The sequence below is a fragment of the Chelonia mydas genome, chromosome 2, assembly GCF_015237465.2.
Source record: "Chelonia mydas isolate rCheMyd1 chromosome 2, rCheMyd1.pri.v2, whole genome shotgun sequence".
NCBI lineage: Eukaryota > Metazoa > Chordata > Testudines > Cheloniidae > Chelonia > Chelonia mydas.
Window position 1 is genome coordinate 44,748,273 of NC_057850.1, and position 19,635 is coordinate 44,767,907.

A 19,635-nucleotide genomic window follows, 5' to 3' on the forward strand; every position below is an offset into this window, starting at 1 on the left:
CCCTTTCAAAGCTCCGTTTCTAACAGCCGACTGCTTATCTGCTCTGGGACAAAGCAAACCGCAAACCGTTAGTGTGGAATGCTCCTGCTGCAGAGGCAGGTGTATATGTGTGGTGCGGGGGGGGGGCAGCCCAGGGATGGGGGTTGATGTTGGGGTTTCCTTCTTCCACTGTCTGAACTTACAAGAAGCCTGCTGACACACTCTGCCCCCCAAAACAGTCTCTCCCCCCCACACACAACACACTTGCCGCCCCCTCCCCCCCACTGATTTGAAAAGCATGCTGCAGACACTTGCACACTGGGATAGCTACCACAATGCACTGCTCTCTGTGGCGTTGCAAGAGCTGCTAATGTGGCCATGCCACTGCGCTTGCAGCTGACAGTGTGAACACAGGGCAGCGTTTTCCTTGCTGCGGTCTCCAAGGGCTGGTTTAACTCCCGGCACTCTACATATGCAAGTGTAGCCATGCCCTGAGTAATGCTTTTCTCCTGACTTGGTTTACAGTTGCAGAGCAAATAATGCTTTTATAGTTACTGAGCAAACACTTAAATATTACCTTTATAAGATGGGAAACAGATATTATAAGTGAGAATAATACATGCAGCAACTCACAAGTATTTCATGAAGTCTGAACACATTTTTATAAATCTAATACCTATTTTAACAGTACATGGATGAGCCAGACTGCTTTCCTGCTATGCATTTGTCAGTGTTCAGCTGAGACCTTGGCACAAGCAGTTGTAACCTTTGGGTGGGCTTGGGTTTAAAGTTTTACTGCCCTTCTCCTAGTGCCTAAAAACAAGTCCCTCAGAAAAGCACATGGAGATCCAGAATTCAGTCATTGAGGATTTTCAGGAAGGATTGCACAGGGTTAACCTCCCCACAACCAAATCCAAAAGGAATGACACTTAATTCTTAAGTACAAGTTTGTTATAAAATCTTATAATAAAGCAACAACAATAATAATAAATAACATAACTTGGCTACTTTATAATCCTGAGACATTATCTTCATAGTTATACATAAACATAAATAAGAAAACAAATTAAATCTAAACAGGTCAGTCCTCACAGAAACACAGTGAGAAGAAACTCAAGAGTTCCCAAAAGCGTAGGCTGCGTTCACCTGAGTCTGTTACAGTCTTTGATCACCACAATCTATACATTCTGCTGAGTCAAAAGCACTGCAATAACATCATCTCTTCTCTTGCTTGTAGAAACCTCCAGCTGGAGTCCGTGCAGACTCTTCCTTCTCCTCTGCTGAAAATACTCAGTTAGCTAGTCAGCTGACTAATTAACCAACTACTCAGTTTAAGTATATATCTTAAAAAAAACCAACCAGAACTGAGAACAGCAAAATATAACGGACTCTTTCCCCACCATCACATTTCAATAGGAGAAGAGTTGGTGAATCATACTAGTTGAGACAATATAACTAAAACAGTTTAACTAAAATCATATAGCATTCGAAGTTTACAATTAAAATAAAAGAAATTAGTTTCCCTCCCAATTTCCCCTTTCTGTAATTAACATTGCCAGGGCTTCCCTGTTGGGAGGGTTAACAATATCACTAACCTGCTGAAAAGTGATTCAGAGTTAGAGAACACCAGTCTGCTTTCTGCTCGTGTGGCTCAGCTTCTCCCAGCCCGCACAGGACACGTGCCTTTTGTAAAGCAGCTGCCCTGACAGACTCCATGGGGGCAAGTAGAGTCCAGTTACAGGGAACCTATTGAGCATATCCAAAACTACAACACCCAATTCCAGAAACTTCTGAGTGTGGAGTGCTAATGGTGCATCTGCCTAGCAACAATGACCCTGACAAACTCATTCCTGCCCACCCCCCTGTTCTCTACAGATCTCTTAAAGACCTATCTCTCTATTGGGCACATGGGTTACACTGGCACCTGCTGTGCCAGTGTCACAGACAGAATCAGACAGCCATCTTGTAGGTGGGTCCTCTGGATGTGTAAATAGTCCCAAAGCCCTCTACTTACCTCTGGAGACCCAGCAAATGCCTCTTCAGGTCCAGTTTCTTGAGTAGTACCTATAGTAGACCTTATTAGTCAGAAGTTTCCACTAAAACTGGTTTAGTTACACCAATACATGTCTACAGTGGTGTAGTTAAGGTGCCAGCAGTTGCTGCCATTGTGTCCACTAGACTTTCTCTCATTGCGTCTCACTAGACAATATGGTAGACATATACACCAGAAATTGCAAGAGCCTTTTGTGTGCTAGTGCTTAGGTCTGGGAAGTAGGAGTCAAAGTTCAAAATCTCTGATCTCTTACTGTGCTGCCTGAAAAAGTATCATTTGAAGTGTTTTAGGTATTTTTTTTAATATAGCAGTGTTTATTGATCCATGGGTATATACAGTATTTACAGCTGGTTAAAATATGGCCCAAAGCTTGTTCTGTAAAGTTAAGGGAAACTGTCAACTTGATAATCTTGAAACTGACTAATTTAAAAAAAGCCTGAGAGACTAGCCTTAAATAAATAAATAAAATTAAAGAAAACCAGGACATAGTATTTAAAGCATGTGAAAGGATTTTCTTTTCCATAGGGATGCTGTCATAAATATAAAGGGAAGGGTAAACCCCTTTAAAATCCCTCCTGGCCAGAGGAAAAATCCTCTCACCTGTAAAGGGTTAAGAAGCTAAAGGTAACTTCGCTAGCACCTGACCAAAATGACCAATGAGGGGACAAGATACTTTCAAAAGCTGGGAGGAGGGAGAGAAACAAAGGGTCTGGGTCTGTCTGTATGCTGCTTTTGCCGGGGATAGAACAGGAATGGAGTCTTAGAACTTTTAGTAAGTAATCTAGCTAGGTATGTGTTAGATTATGATTTCTTTAAATGGCTGAGAAAAGAACTGTGCTGAATAGAATGACTATTCCTATCTGTGTACCTTTTTTGTAACTTAAGGTTTTGCCTAGAGGGATTCTCTGTGTTTTGAATCTAATTACCCTGTAAGGTATCTACCATCCTGATTTTACAGAGGTGATTCCTTTACTTCTATTAAAAGTCTTCTTGTAAGAAAACTGAATGCTTTTTCATTGTTCTCAGATCCAAGGGTTTGGGTCTGTGGTCACCTATGCAAATTGGTGAGGATTTTTACCAAACCTTCCCCAGGAAGTGGGGTGCAAGGGTTGGGAGGATTTTGGGGGGGAAAGACGTGTTCAAACTACGTTTCCCAGTAAACCCAGTTAGAGTATGGTGGTGGCAGTGGAGATCCAGGGTCAAAGGATAAAATTAATTTGTACCTTGGGGAAATTTTAACCTAAGCTGGTGAAAGTAAGCTTAGGAGGTTTTCATGCATGTCCCCACATCTGTACCCTAGAGTTCAGAGTGGGGGAGGATGCTTGACAGATGCTTATGAGGGTTCTTTCAGAAAAAGGGTAATTGACTCTACATAAAGTTTATCAAATGCTTAAAGTCAAATGTTTAAAATACCTTTTTCTTCTTTTGGTTGTAGTTATCTTAGGTGTTACTACATCAGGTAAAAAGTTAAGTATTCTAGGCAGATGTGGTTTTCATGTTGACTGTGCCCCTGTACTAATTTACTCATTGCAGTTTTTCTTTAAATACGTCATCTGTAATTGAAATACATTTTCATAAGATGACATTCCCATCAGTATTTCAGTACGTCCATTCAGTGAATGGGGCTATTGTCTCAGCAAAAGCTTCTATTTTAATGAGACAAATGGTATTTCCGAGCAGGAGACCAAATTTCATGAGGCAAATTATGGCTGAGAGAAAACTCAGGTTTTAGTAGAATCTTAAAACAAACACCATTGCAGTGTTGTTTTAAGGTAGAGTCTGTAATTTAAATCAATGACTTTGTTTTAAAACAGTAGGCTTAATTACCTGTTAAGATAACCAGTACACACTAACATTAGAATTTACTTTAAAACAACCTCCCTGCACTCTCATACCTCCATTCATTGGCTCCTAAGAGAATCTGAATTTCGCAGTCTGAATCTGTCTCATGTCAGGATGACAGTTTCATGTTTGATTTCCATTTTAAGTGTACTGCAAACACTTTTTTGTTGCGGGGGTGGTATGGGGGGGTGGGTGGAGTTGAAGTAGGTGGGGCAGTTCAGTGATTTGCCGTTCCTGGTACCTAATGTACTGTTTACAACATTGCCTCACAAGTTTAAAAACAAAAAATGGATAATACTGCCTGAGAAACTCAGATTTGCAGTGAGCACCATTGACTGGAAAACATCACCATGATTTTTCTGCAGTTTTCCACTTTCCACAGTCTCAATGGAGATTCAGAAATGAGTATTTTCTTCTTTTATCTCTAAGTGAAATGGAGTAGCTGAACTATCAGATGGGTGGGTCTTTGTTCTCATCACATGCTTAGGATACTGAGGTTTTGTTTTTAATCTGTTGTAAAACTCTAACCCGATTCACTGGTTGGTGGCTCTGTAACACTAAAGTGGCTAAATGCAAGACGAAAAAGATAATGTGGGGGAGAGAATGAAAAATTAAGTATCAAGAACTTTTTTTAGCAATTTAACACAAAGCCAGTCTCGTCACCGTTTTTACACCATCACTGTAGCTTATAGGCAATATATACAGAGTCAAGAAAAACATTATTTCATGCAAAAGAACCATACATTACATTCCTTCATTAATTTCACCACTTTCTAAGTGGGGTTGTTCTCATTGGTATGTTTCCAGAAGAAGATTGTGCTGGCCGTTCATAGTTGTCATTTTTGAAGAAAGTCGTCTGTGAATGGCCAAGTTTCACATTGTGACTTAAGGGTGGCAAGACTCAGGCCTTCCAGTCTGTAAAATTAAGCTACAAACCTTATGAGACTATCTGCATTTCCACTTTGGATTCTAGTTGTAAAAACTCCAAGAACAGCCTTTCCTCTGTCCATTGCTTTCCCGTGTCTTCTGTTTTCTCTGTTGTGTCTTTTAGGATCTGATCTCAAACTCAAATCGCCACGAGTGCCACATGAGGACTAGTACATTGGCCCAAGGGCTGCATCACAGACACCTTTTCAAAGATACAAAAGCCCCTCCCCTTGCCCCCTTCCCCGCCCCCATTCCAACCCCTTCCCCAAATCCCTGCCCCACCTCTTCTCCCCCTCCTCTCCTGAGCGTGCGGCCCCCCGCTCTCCCTCCCCCCCGGAAAGTGCTAAGCACTGCCAAACAGCTGTTTGGTGGCGGGAAGCGCCTGGAGGTAGGCAGAGGAACAGGGATGCAGTGCGCTGGGGGGCGGGGGGGAGGGGAGCTTGGTGGCCACAGGAAATAACTCCGGGGGGTAAGGGGAGCTTGGTGGGCTGCAGCAAATCACTCTGTGGGCTGCGTGTTTGAGACCCCTGTGATAGAGCAAATGGTTAAACACGAGTGGTTCCATTGAGCTTGATGGAGCCACTCACTTGTATAAATGTGTGCAGGATCAGACCCTTAGTAAGTTCATTAATATCATCCTCCTTTTTGTCTTGTATTGTGCCACGTGTATTCTTGGATCTTAATTATTCTAAGAACTGCAGTGACTGGGGAAAAAGGCATATAGTAAAAATCTCATGAATTTGTGTTCAGTTAAACTGTAGTAAAATTATTTGTGTCGCCCCCCCCCCTTTAAAATGGAGTAGATTAACTTAATCTTTTTGTCCTTTAAAAGGTTTTAATATACTCCTGTTCAGTAGCTCTAATCTCTTAATGAATGGGCATATTTATATGCTTTCTAGGCTATATTTAGTTATAAGATTATTCATTAATGTTCTTCATGTAATGAAATGCACCTAACTTTGCAAATGGAGTTAATGGTCCTGATTCTCCAGTACTTTTCAATGGTGTTAGAATGGCATAAAACTGGTGTAGTCAGTGGAATTAAACAGGTAAAACTGGAATAATGGAGTAGAGATTTGGTTCCAGTATCTGGGAGTGCCAGATAGCAATTTTAAGCAGGGCTATGGGAGTTGGGTCTCTTGAATTCTATTCCCAACTCCAGCACTGACGGTTCTGAAAGTCACTTGGCTTGTCTGTGCTTTAGTTCATTCATCTAAACTTCTGTTGCCCCCAGCAATGTAGTATCTGAGTACCTAGATTCACCCACATCACAGAAGTGTTGAGACATAATTAGTGTTTCTAAAATGCATCAAGATGTGTAGATGAAAGGTGTTTGTAGATATGAGGGATTTATATATTCTCAGTTTCCACTTGGATCCTGGAGGGGGCAAATGGTGATAGCCAGCAAGTTTTAGAAAAGATCTGTTGTTGCTTAAAGGGTCAGTTGGTGGAGTAGTATGTGAGTTGGGAGTTAAACATGGAGAGTTAAATCCCAAGTGACAGAAATGTATACTGTACTACTAGTGCTGTGGGCCTGATTCCCACCTACAGTGAAGCCCATTCACATTATTCTGACAGCATAAAGAAACCCTGAGGTGTGTGGAAATTACTCTGCCAGAGTGGGGAAAAGGGGTCTTGGTATAAATGAGAATTGGTCCCTCTATGTTTAGAATAGTTTAGTGAATGAATGCACATTTCTCTGAAATGTAAGATTTTGTTTTGATTTTCTTCTCATAAATGAACTCTGTGCATAAAACTACTGTAAAGTATTGGATGTCAGATTGGCAAAATTCATTTCAGTTAAAATAACCAATAAAACACTCCAGTTAATGCTCTCAGTGGAAGGAGAAAGCTGCTGTTCAAGATTAGCGCCAAGGCATGTTTGTGAAAAGACGTAGGAGTCTGGCTTACACACAGGCTGCACTCTTTACTTTTCCCATGGCTAATGAAGTATTTCAGAGGTGTATCGGAAGAAAAAATAAATTAACAAATTCGTAAATCTTGCTAATGGTACCAATCAAAATATAAAGACTGAATGAAAACAAAAGTGGGATGTGTCAGCAGCATATCTACTATAGATAGGATAAAAACATCTTAAATTAATGCTGAAGATATAAAATGAAGCTGGTATCCTTGCAACAAAAACATCCATGAAGAAACTTTTGTAGTCTTAACTTCATTGTCACCAAGGCACACTTATTTTTATCAGAATTCTCTCTGACCCCAGGTTACCTTAGAAAATTGTGACTCTGATAACCAATCTCACCTATTTCCCCAGAGGGATTTTAAATTATATCCGTGACACAGTAAGAACACTTATTCCTCGAGAAACTGGAACTCCAGGTCCTCTTACTTCCGATGTTTCAATGATTGATATGTGTGCTAGTGGTCTCACATGGCTAATTAACAGAAATCCATCTGAGTGAGATGATCAGGAATCTATTTAGGCCTTTTCCACATTAGACCTTCTAAGTATGTGTGAAAGCATTCTTCACGCATTTAAATGCTGTTGTGGTGTTGCTTGCATTTATATGCAGTATAATTATAGGGCTTTGGTTAGATCTTTTTTTATAGCCGGTTTGCACTGATATACTGCCACTCACTTCAGTAGAGTTACTCCTGATTTTACATGGAGATAAGCATCAAGGCCATAGTCTTCAGAAGCTATGCTATAGACTTACTGGGAATTTGTAGCATGACAGTTGCCTGAATTCTCAGGGTGGAGGGGGCCGGGCAGACAAATTATGCTAGACATGTTGGGAAATAGATGTCAAGTGTTGTTCTGCTCCCATTGTAGATATGGGGCCTTATGTGTATGAGAGGAGCAGTAGGACAATAGGTTGCATGTTCAGGAGATATATAGGACTGTGAATTCTTACTTGCTACCTCGATTTCACACCAGCAAACATTTTACACTTTTCCCTGACTAATGTGAACAGGCATTTTTTTGTCTGATAACGATGCTAACACATCAGCTCCCTGTCCAGTGCACTAACATGGTTCACAGAAAAACAATTCCTATCTCCGCTGGTTAAGAGAAACTTGCTGGAACCACTCCAGTAGTAAACGTGTTTTGACACAGAATAGCATTGTAATTATTGCTGGTTCAGATTTAATATGTGAGACCTTGTTTTTGCTATACTATCTGTAACTATGTCAATATTGTTCCCTTTGTAAGGGCTGTATCACAAATGGGATTTTGCTTTTATTTTCTATATGGAGCATTCTGAATTTACTGTTGTGTTTCTCTTGATAATATAAAACTGATTTTTTTTAAATGGTCTCTGTTAGGCAATGTGTTGTGCATTTTCTTTCTCCTCAAAATGAATCAGTTCTGTTTCTTTCCCTTTACTGAATCACTGCATGCAAAAAATGTTAAAGCTGATTATCAAGAAAAGAGGTTAAAAGGTAAAAATGGGGGGAGAGGAAGCTTCATTAGAAACTACATGAATAATATTTTGAACAGAGGGATGTTCCAAAGAAAATACACTTGTTCTGGTTCAGAGGGTGTTCGTAGTTTTAGGATTGGGAGAAATGACCTGATTAATTATACTACATTGCATTCTCTGCTGTTGTAATTGGAACCCAGGCTACGTCAAACAAGCTCGTAACAGTTAGGCAAGTCATGGGAAATTATTTAACATGGAAATCCCAATCCAAGGAATGCAGCGTTGTTGCTGGCAAAAGGGCATCCCATGTACGGAATAAAACAAGAAACAAGTCAGATTAAAGCATGAGAAGCAAAATGTTTTTGCAGTGATCCCCAGTGACATTTAACATGAAGTAAAATAAACACTTTCTCAGGCTAGAGGTTTTTTTCAACTTTTGTTTCCTTTCTCTTTTACAGTGGATGGAATTGAGGTTTAACACTTTGGCAAAATGCCCACACTGCAAAAAAATGTAAGTTTCCTAAAAATGCTAAGTTTGTTGGAGAGACATTAGAAACAAATTTAAAGTAGTTAAACTTATGTCAGATATTATTGATGGAGAACAGGCTGACATGCAGATATTTTGTTTTCTATACCTGAGAATACCAAGACTAAAGAGCATGGTGTGTGCCAGTGAACCCTCCCCTCGGTGTTCCCTACAAGTTTAACATATGTAGGTTAGATTAGTAACTGCTTTGGTTGTCATTGTCTATTTCTTCTTCAGATGGCTAACAATAGAAAGAGATGGATTACTACAGCTAACAGCAGCTTACATTTTTATTTAATGTCTTTGAAGCTTACCATTTCATGCAGTTAATCGGGATGTTGCATAAATGTACAATCCACCTTGCCTTCAGTTTGAGAGCAATAGGAGAAGGAAAATATTTATTAATTTGGAAAGTATTTTTTTCTCTCTGTTCCCAAATGCAAAGCTTAATTCATATTAAGTATCTTATTGCAATAGCTTGCTTAACATTTAATATTTATGGAATAATTTCTAACTTGTCCACTCTTTGGTAAGGAGTGAGAAGTTACATCAAGGCTGAACTTTTAAGAAGGAAAGTTAAGGAAGCAAGCCACATATTTAAAATATATATTTAGAAAGTAAGTTTAACTTTTGCAGCAATTGGTTGGGAATGGTAGTAATTATCTTCAAATGGCACTAAAAATTATGCCAAGTATCAGAGGGGTAGCCGTGTTAGTCTGTATCCACAAAAACAATGAGGAGTCCGATGGCACCTTATAGACTAACACATTTATTTGGGCATAAGCTTTCTTGGGTAAAAAAACCCCTCTTCTTCAGGTGCATGGAGTGAAAATTAGAGATGCGGGCATAAATATACTGACACAAGAAATATACTCTGTCAGTATTTTCACTCCATGCATCTGAAGAAGTGGGTTTTTTACCCACGAAAGCTTATGCCCTAATAAATACGTTAGTCTGTAAGGTGCCACCGGACTCTTCACTAAAAATGTCTCCCAATGTTGCCCAGAATGTATGTTCGAAGCAAGATGATTGCAAATAAAGGGCCTGAAATTAGAGGTGAAAATATTACTTTAGCTGACTTATTTCCCATGCTAATAATATTCAGAGGATCCTGTCTTCCCTTGTCATATTTATATTACTTCCAGTAATGGGAGTAGTATGTTGCATTGATAAGGGGAAATACCACCAGCATTGGGTATATATTATATGAAAGAACAGGAAGATGCCTAGGGCAGTGGAGAGTTTAGGCCAAGACTTTAACATTTAGGTACCTATACAAGTGGCCTGGTTTTCAAAAGTGCGCGGCACCCTGCACTGGAGTCATTTTGACACAGCCAGCACTTTGGGGGCATGCTTCTGGAAATCTTGGGCTCAGTACATGTGACTGACTGCATGAGTAGCAGGCATTTTCCCATTTGTCTAGGTCAGTGGTTCTTAAACTGTCGGTCGGGACCCCAAAGTGGGTCGCAGCCCCATTTTGATGGGGTTGCCAAGGCTGGCGTTAGATTTGCTGGGGCCTGGGACCCAAGCCCCACTGCCTGTGGCTGAAGCATGAGGATTTGAGCCCTTGGTGGAGGGGCTCAGGGTTACAGGTCCCCGGCCTGGGGCTGAAGCCCTTGAGCTTTGGCTTTGACCCCTGCTCCCCACCTGGGGCAGTGGGGCTTGGGATTCGTCTTTGGCCCCCCTACCCAGGACAGTGGGGCTCGGGCGGGCTCAGGCTTCAGTCCCCCCTCCTGGGGCCAGGTAGTAATTTTTGTTGTCAGAAGGGGGGTCATAGTGCAATGAAGTTTGAGAACCCCTGATCTAGGCCAATGAACCCTGGAGTCTGCGTTAATTGTCCTCCATTTGCTGTCCCTGCTCTAATGTATTGGCAGTAACTACAAACAGACTCTCTTCCGAACTAAGTACTACATTAATCGTGGTTAGCAGTTATATTTTAAAAGTGACATTTATGGCTGACCTCCAAGTCATCTCTCTCCTGATACTATCCCAAAGCCCAGTGGAATCAAATATTTCTTTTAAAAATGAACCAGCATGATGGTAACAAATATACCACCTGATGTTGTTGCTATAATCCTCATCCTCTCTCCCCCCTTCTTTGTTGTTGTCTTTTGTTGTATAATCTCTTTGGAGCAAGGACTTCTTATTTGATTTGTTCTTAAAGGGACAAGCACACCTATGGTCCAGTATAAATAATAAACCTGGACCTTTACTGAAACTGTTTTAATGTGCAAGCTGCAGCTATCTTGATGGATAACAGAGAAGTTTTTTGAAGGCATGGAGTATTGTGGCATAACTTTGTATCAAGTGCAAGCCCCTAGCCTTGGGACTTGAGGGGACACAATCTTAAACTTCGTAGCTGTAGCTTTGTATTGTTTGGTTGGTGGACCTCTTCATGCACTTGAAGGGGGGTTTTGGGGTGGGGAAGGGAGAGGGGGTTTGTAATTCTGACAAGAAAAGATCAGTTCCTAAAGCAGGGATTGTAGGGTATAATTTAAGTGACTAAGGCTCCTAACTGCCTGAGTTATTTTGTAACTGAGGCTGACTGCTGAATCATTTGAGCACTTTAGCAAATATGAAAATCTGACTTAGATTAACAACATAACTTCCAGTGGCGAACACAGAAAGGATGGTGAAATTAACAGCCACAGACTTACATTTGAATGTGTTTCTTTTATGCACTGTACAAATAACTTGCATACACCAGTAGAGACCAGGTTGGCACCCAGAAAAATGAATTCTAATACATAAAATTGTGCCCCATAGAATGTAAACACTTTTGATTATATTTTTAAGAGAGTGCATGTAATATTAAAATAAAGTTAGGTTTGATATATTGAAAGAAACAAAACAAGCAGTTAAATTGGATTCATACGCAGCATCTTCACAACACAGATGGTACTGGCTTTTTATGTCTGGATATTGGGAAAACATGCTGTTTTGGGCCCGTAACTGTAAATGTTTCTTGCTTTTTTTCCTCTGATGTCACAAGTTTAACAGTCAGTTTTGGCGGAAGGGGGAGTGGGATTTCACTTCATATGACAATGAGTGCCTGCAGGATGATTCCTTGTAAAGTGACAGAAACCATTTATAAGATGAAAATATAAATGCAGAGAGCAAAATGGTTCACTTCCATTTAAACTACTTCGGTAAATTGGCATGAACAGCCTGTGTATCTGTTGAATCCCTTAATGAAGAAGCAGTAATGAAAGCTCTAAAATTTATACTCGCTCTGGCTAATATAAGAAGTTGCTCACAAACTATCTATGGTTCCATCAGAACTTCAAATACAGCTGTGTGAGGGGACCCAGTCACAATACTGTTCTGTTTCATAGTGTCCATGGGACCTTGAAAGTGACCTTGCAAAGAGGTGTAAATGCGTTTTGCCTTTTTCTTTTTGTTTCTGTGCAGTGTATTTTTAAACAGGTCTGAAAGTTGTTTTTTGTTTTGTTTTTAGCTCCACTCTGGGGAAGAAATGTGTGTGAGGAAATGAAGTTTCCTCTCCTTGGTTTTTTTACTTTATAAATTCAGTACTTGTCTACCCTCTTCTTCCTGGAAGACTTTCTGGACAACTTGAGAAATGATAGGATTATGAGCTCACAGTTACCAAGGAAGAAACATGATTAGAGGGGAGAAGGCTTTTTATTCAGATTAAAACTCTTTTGTGGTGGGTTTTCGCCCCTCTTAAAACTCGTTTGTCATACTCCTGAAGAAGAAGTCTTTGATTAAATACTCAACACTCTTGCCCCTTCATTTAAGGGTGGAGAATTTGCTTCTTCTGGACCTCCATAGAGAACTTTAGCAAAAATAGGAAACATAGTTTTGACACTCCTGCTGTTCTGAAGGTGAAGAACAGATTAAAAATGGAACCATAGCTAAGGTTTTGTCTATACCGAATCTCAAACCTTCCTGCACCATCAGACATCCGAACACGAACAAGACTCCACCATCTCTGCCTATCCTGGGCTGCTCTTTGCATGACCTCTTTTGTTAAATCCCATAAGTTTTCCCTGTCTAAATAAGGTTCAATGGAGGGAATCTCTCGATCATCCCTTTTGCATGTTCTCCAGCCACCCAGTGGCATGCCTCCCGTAGCAGATGGTCTGGATTCGTTCTTAACACATCTTCTCTTCTAGATAACTTTTGGACATAAAGTTAGTTATTTATAGGAAAACAACAGTATGGAACTGTGTTGTGACTGGTTATGGAACAACTGTGATGGAACTGATTTCTTCCAAAATTATTGTGCTTCCAGTGCAAATAGAGTCTAAACTATGAGTGACAAAGTGTTTTCAGATAACTTTTCAAATAGTGTTATGAAATTACTACTGTTCACATGGTTCTGTAATTTGGGATATGACAGTATTTTCATCTAATTTTTCTATATTTAATGCTTTTTAAAAAGTGTAAGATCTGTAGGAAAAAAATTCTTCCATTTATTGAGGTATTGTAACAGAGTTGCTAGGACCATGTACTGGGAGTCAAAATAAACTTTATTTTTATTCCCCTTGCTGGTATAGATTTGTGTATGACCTTAGACGAGTCACTTAACTTCTCTAAGCCTCAAGTTCTACTGTAAAAATGAGAATGTTGGTCACCCTTCAGTTTCAGTGGGGTAAAAAGATGTTCTGTATTTTCTCCCCTAAAATGTTGCATAAGGTTATAGCTTTATCTCTTCTCCCCGCTTCTTATTTTATTGGGCAGGGAGAAAAAAAACAAACCCCCACAGCTATGGAAAGTAAAGGCAGAAGACCTAGGGTTGTTTCAGTGTTAAGTTTTGCAAAATCAAACACTGAAGTCAGGAAACATTAAAAGTGAGGATTTCTGCCACAGTGTGAATGTAGAATGTGAGTATCTTCTATTCCTGCCATTTTGTTAACAACAACTTTCACCTAATTATAGGTAGTCATTAACGGGTATCTTGAAATATACAGGATCTACAATGCGGTCAAGCTAATGTAAGAAAAAGTTTAACTCTTTTTAGGGGTTTCCTGACTCTTGAGTACTTGATTTTGTAAGTTTAACATTCCATTGTCTAGTTTTTCCACACTTATATAGGGTTTTTTTGGTTTGTTTTAAATAAAGTGCAGAAGTGTCTGTCTTCTGAAAGAAACCTGCATATTATTACTACTTTCACACTGAGAAAAACCATGATCTAGCACAGTGGTCTCCAACCTTTTTATGCCCAAGATCGCTTTTTGAATTATTAAGAGCAACCCGGAATCTGCCCTACCCCTTCACTCTCTCCCACCCTCAATCGCTTTAGCCAGGCTGGGGCATGGGGTTGGGGTTCGGGGGGGGGGGTATGGGCTCTGGGCTGGGGCCTAGGGGTTCACAGTGTGGGAAGGGGCTCCGGGCTGAGCCTGGGGCAGGTGTTGGGGTACAGGAGGGGGTGAGGGGTGAAAGCTCTGGGAGGGAGTTTGGGTGCAGTAGGGGGCTCCAGGCTGGGGCAGAGCACTGGGGTGCAGGAGGGGGTATGGGGTGCTGCTTGGGGGGGAGGGTCGGGTCAGGGCTGGGGCAGGGGTTTGGGGTGCAGGAGGGGGTATAGGGTGCTGGCTCTGGGAGGGGGCTCAGGGCTGGGGCAGAGGTTTGGGGTGCAGGAGGGGGTACGAGGAGCTGGCTCCAGGAGGGGGCTCAGGGCTGGGGGTTGCGGTGTGGTCTCCTGCCGGGCGGCACTTATCTCAGGCATCTCCTGGTTGGTGGCGCAGTGAGGCTAAGGCAGGCTGCTTGCCTGCCCCAACCCCATACCACTCCCGTAAGGGGCCAGGTGGGTGGCATGTTGCTCTGCACACTGCCCCTCGCTGCAGGCGGTTCCCGGCCAATGGGAGCTGCGGGGGCGGTGCTTGCAGTAAGGGGCAGCACTCAGAGACCCCTGCCTCCCCACCCCCCACGGTGCCGCACTGGCTGCTTCCAGGAGTGGCTTGAGGCAGGGGTAGGCTGGGAACCTGCCTTAGCAGCAGCCCCGCTACATCACCAGAGATTGTGACTGACTGGGAAAGTCTCTAGGATCGACCAGTCGATGATGATCGACCGGTTGGTGATCGCTGGCCTAGCATTTAAGGTACTAACCTGAGACTTGGGAGACCCAGGGTCAATTTTCTGCTGTCCCACAGATTTTCTTTTTGACTGCAGACCTTCTCTTTAAAACAAACGAAAAACAACCAAACCAACTCTGGATTTTCCCTTGAGGTATAGTGTTAACCTTGCCTTTACTTTTGTTTTTAGCACAGTTTTATTTTTTCAAAAATTCTTTAGGTGAGGCTTCCAGATGAAACATTCTTTCAAGAACAGCTAGTGTGTCAAGAGCAGTTCTGTTTGACTGTGAAGGAACCATTAACTGATGGTTTCTAGTGGTCAGATGTGTAACTTCAGCCCCTGGCACCTTGAGATAAGGCTAAAATTGCTTGTATCACAAGGCAATGTATTAGCTTGAGGAAGCTTTTTCTTGTACTTAGAACATTTGGAAATTTCTTGTAGATAAATACAAGTGCAGTAAAGCAGCTTAAACCAATCCATTTGAAAGCTTCCCAAGAAGACTGTTTAAAGAATTCTAGTCACATGTTAACCATGTGAGGCCTTGCTGGGGTTTTAATTAGCTTCAGCCGGGAAGTTGCTGGTTTGTCCTGTGACAGTCTATTAACTGTTTAGCTTTTCTTTGTCTTGTTGTACATTTCTGTTAATTTATATAGGTATAGCAATGTCCAAAGGAAGCCTCATTTTTCAGCTTCAGCCTTGAGTCACTTGAAATATGAGAAAATCAATTCTAAAGTTTTACTCTTGTTCCTTTAGCGGGAAGCACTACCGGGTTTAGGAGATGCTTAATTGAGTGGTATCATATATGCAAATCATCCCTAGTTAGGAGGGACAGTCCATATATTTTAGTAAAATATTTACAATTCTCCCTCTCTGGCCCTCCAAGTTGCTTTCTGTGTTCACTGTCTTTTGAATGAATTAAAAAATGTGCCCCTATTTTTCTTACTGGATGTTCCTATTTGTAGCTTTCAGTATTGACAAAGATACTCTATTAGATGTCTACCTGGTGAACTTTTATCTCCCAACATTGACTTTTAGTTCAGCTTTAGTGTGCAGAGTATTAAGACTTGTGTGGAACCAAGCTGGAATGTGGCAGAAGGATACAGGCATTGCTCCCTCTTGGCGTCCTTTCAGGCAGCTAGCAGCCATGGGAGAGCCATGTCTTTCTCTCCCATACCCCAACACCAGCAATATATATCTATGTACATACATTGTATGCCTATAATATGAGGTATATGTTGTCAGCCATGCCCCCACTGGCATGCTCTGCATCTTTTTTAGGGAGCTGTAGCTGCAATTGTGAGATAGGTGCCACAATGTGCAGACGCAAAAATGGTTGGCAGAAGTATTGTGTGTGTGCTTTGCACTGATTTTCCGAAACCAAACTGCTTAGTGTGGTCAGTGTTGCATATCATGGAAGGGTGCTGAGGTCCTCCTGTACTAAAGCATGTCCAAGTGTTTTCTTTGGAATGCGTGACCTCTAGGACAACTGTGGGAAGTGCCAGATAGTCTCTGTCTCAGTTCTTATCAGTGGGCATACTCATGTTTTTGACCTGCATGATGGGACTGAAGCTATTGGATATTAAGAAGTAACCTGTTGTCACAGATTATCTCCTCGCTGAAATCAGGGCCTTTCCTTGCTCCTGTGCGGGTAGTAGATCTAGTCTGGAGTGTTGGATCTGGAATTCTGTGCTTAGAGACAGAGAGCCAATAAAATACCAGAATGTTTTGGGGATATTGCTTCACAATCACTGGGATATCTTCTTAGTGGTCTAGTATAAATTTATAACGGGCAGCGGTATGGGTTTTTTTTGTTTTTTTTTTTTACACAACCAGTAACACCAGGACATCTGAAATACTGCTGCCTCCTCCATCGTCTTCAGAAGTCACCATGGTACACAATGTACAGCAACAGTGGTGGAAGGCTTAACTGAAGTCTGATCAGTTGCATCACAGACAACTCTTAGCTGTTTCTGGAGTGATCAAGGTGAGGAGACTTTGTTTCCTCCTTAGCCATAGCATCTGTGAAATCCCAACTCTCAGGAGTGTATCAAGTTACTGATGGTTTCTCCTGTCAGAATTTAGTTAAATTGTGTGTTTCCACACAAGGGAACGGTCAATCTTTTTCAAAGATAAGATTGATTAGATTCAGCTGAGCTGGCTCATTCACGAGAAGCGTAGGGATAGATTTGCAAAGATGTGGTATTTGCTGGTTTATTCTCCCAGTTTGGCTTACTGAGCGTAGATGTTTTTGGGGAAATGTTACCTTTGGAGATTGACTCTGGTCCTTCATATCTGCCTGAGGACAAAGGGGAGATTTGAATCCCATTATTAATGTTGCTTCCTTTTGAGGAGGACAGATATCCAGCTCATTTAGACAAGTACTGGCTAGATCTTTGTTCAAGAAACCTTTTTTATAACGTAAGAATGGCTACACTGGGTCAGACCAATGGTCCATCTAGCTCAGTATCCTATCTTCCAGCAGTGACCAATTCCAGATGCTACAAAGGGAAATGAACAGAACAGGACAATCGTCAAGTGATCCATCCCCTGTTGTCCAGTGCTGGCATCTGGCAATCAGAGGTTTAGGGACACCCAGAGCATGCGGTTCACTCCTGGCCATCCTGGCTAATAGTCTTTGATGGACCTTTCCTCCATGACTATATCTAATTCTTTTTTGCACCCTGTTATAGTCTTGGCCTTCACAACATCCTCTGGCAAAGAGTTCCACAGGTTGACTGCACTGTGCGAAGAAATACTTCCTTTTGTTTGGTTTAAATCTGCTGCCTATTAATTTCATTTGGTGACCGCTAGTTCTTGTGTTATGAGAAGGAGTAAATAACACTTCCTTTATTTACTTTCTCCACACCAGTCGTGATTTTATAGACCTCTATCATATTCCTCCCCTCTCCCCTTAGTTGTGTCTTTTTCAAGTTGAAAAGTCCCAGGTTTTTAATCTCTCCTCATATGGAAGCTATTTCATACTCCTACTTATTTTTGTTGCCCTTCTCTGTGCCTTTTCCATTTCTAATATATTTTTTGAGATGGGGCAACCAGCACTGCATGCAGTATTTAAGGTATGAGCATACCATGTATTTAAATAGTGGCATCATATTTTTTGTTTTATTATCTGTCCCTTTCCTAATGGTTCCTAACATTCAGTTAGCTTTTTTGACTGCAGCTGTACATTTGAGTGGATGTTTTCAGAGAATGATCCATAATGACTCCAAGATCTATCTTGAGTGGTAAAAGCTAATTTAGATCCCATCATTTTGTATGCATAGTTGGGCTTAGGTTTTCCAGTATACATTATTTTGCATTTATCAGCATTGAATTTCATTTGCCATTTTGTTGCCCAGTCACCCACTTTTGTGAGATCCCTTTGTAACTCTCCACAGTCTGCTTTGGACTTATCTTGAGTTATTTTGTATCATTTGCAAACTTTGCCATCTCACTGTTTACCTCCTTTTCCATATTATTTATGAATATGTTGAACAGCACAGGTCTTTCCGTGAGAAGACCTTCCCTGTGTGACAAAGCTCTGTCCTTGCCTCCATGGGTCCCATGTTTCCTGGCAGATTTCACTAGCCTCAGAGGCTCACTGTGACCCTCCACGTAACCCTTCTTTCTCTAGAGACAAGGGTCACAGTCTACTGAGCCATTTTCATTATAAGCCAGCAAGGGAGGTGAGGAGAAGTTATCCTTCCTTGACAGTCTCTGTTGTCTCCCAGTCTCAGTGATTAATCAGGGGGCAAAGGTCAGGGGGAGCCCTGGCCCACCCTCTACTCCAGGCTCCAGCCCAGGGACCCTAATAGTATCAGCTATGGTAGCTGACCTTTTAGAAACATGACATGTACAATTCCCTGGGCTACTTCCCCCACAGCAGCCCTCACTTCCTCAAGCTCCACTTCACCCTTACCTCAAGGCCTCCTTCCTTGTGCCTGATATGGTGTGTACTACTCAGCCTCTCCAACAGCACAACTTCCTTCCACAGCTCCTGACATCCTCCCCCACCTGACTGACTGGGAGGCTTTTAACTAGTTTCAGCCAGCCCCTGATTGGCTTCAGGTGTCCCAATCAACCTAGCCTTCTCCCTGCCTTCTGGAAAGTTCTTAATTGGCCCCAGGTGTCTTAATTGACCTGGAGCATCTGCCATTTCACTTATCCTGGTACCAGGGATTTGTTTAGCCTGGAGCTAATATATCTATCTCCCACTACTTTTCTATAGCCATCTGGCCTTGCCCTGTCACAGTTTGTATTCCATGACTGCTTAGTTTGCTTAAGAGCCTTTGGTGAGGGAGCCTTTCCCGGTCAAAGGCTTTCTGAGAGTCCAAGTACACTATATCCATTGGATCAACCTTGTCCAAATGTTTGACCCCCTCAGAGAATTCTGATAGATTGGTGAGGCATGATTTCCCTTTACAAAAGCTATGTTGGCTCTTCTCCAACAAATCATGTTCATTTATGTGTCTGATAATTCTGTTCTTTACTATAGATTTTGTCCATTAAGAGCTCCCCACTTACCATCCTCTCTCCAGCATCTCTTTTTAATAAGAAAATATCACAGGGAAAGTGGTAGTGTCAGCTACAGTTTATTCTTGTATTCCACATATTACATTGATCCCTGTTGGTCTTGTTTCAGGCTGGGGTACGTTCCAGGACCAGTATTATTACTGGTGTTTGATGTCCCTCTGGTAATGGACAAGGGTAATATCTGTATATTGACGTTAGTAGAGCTCTCAGCAGTTTCTGATATTTTTAACCAGAAAGTATTGTTGGCTGTTTCCAGGATTGAGTGAGGATGGATGGAGGGGTTCTGTATTTGGGTTTAGTTTGGGGGTTTTGTTTGGTTGGTTCATGTTCACCCTTATTGCTTAAAACATGGC

General features: G+C 41.6%; 1 protein-coding gene across 4 annotated transcripts in view; it reads left to right on the forward strand.

Annotated features, from left to right (window-relative positions):
- Window positions 1–19,635, forward strand: part of PIP4P2 (phosphatidylinositol-4,5-bisphosphate 4-phosphatase 2) — a 61,241-nt gene that overhangs the window by 24,224 nt on the left and 17,382 nt on the right. For all 4 annotated transcript variants that reach the window (XM_007052907.4, XM_043539367.1, XM_043539366.1 and 1 more), the window contains exon 5: window positions 8,649–8,701. In XM_007052907.4, coding sequence (XP_007052969.3) covers window positions 8,649–8,701 — 53 coding nt within the window. The remainder of the gene's footprint in view (window positions 1–8,648; window positions 8,702–19,635) is intronic.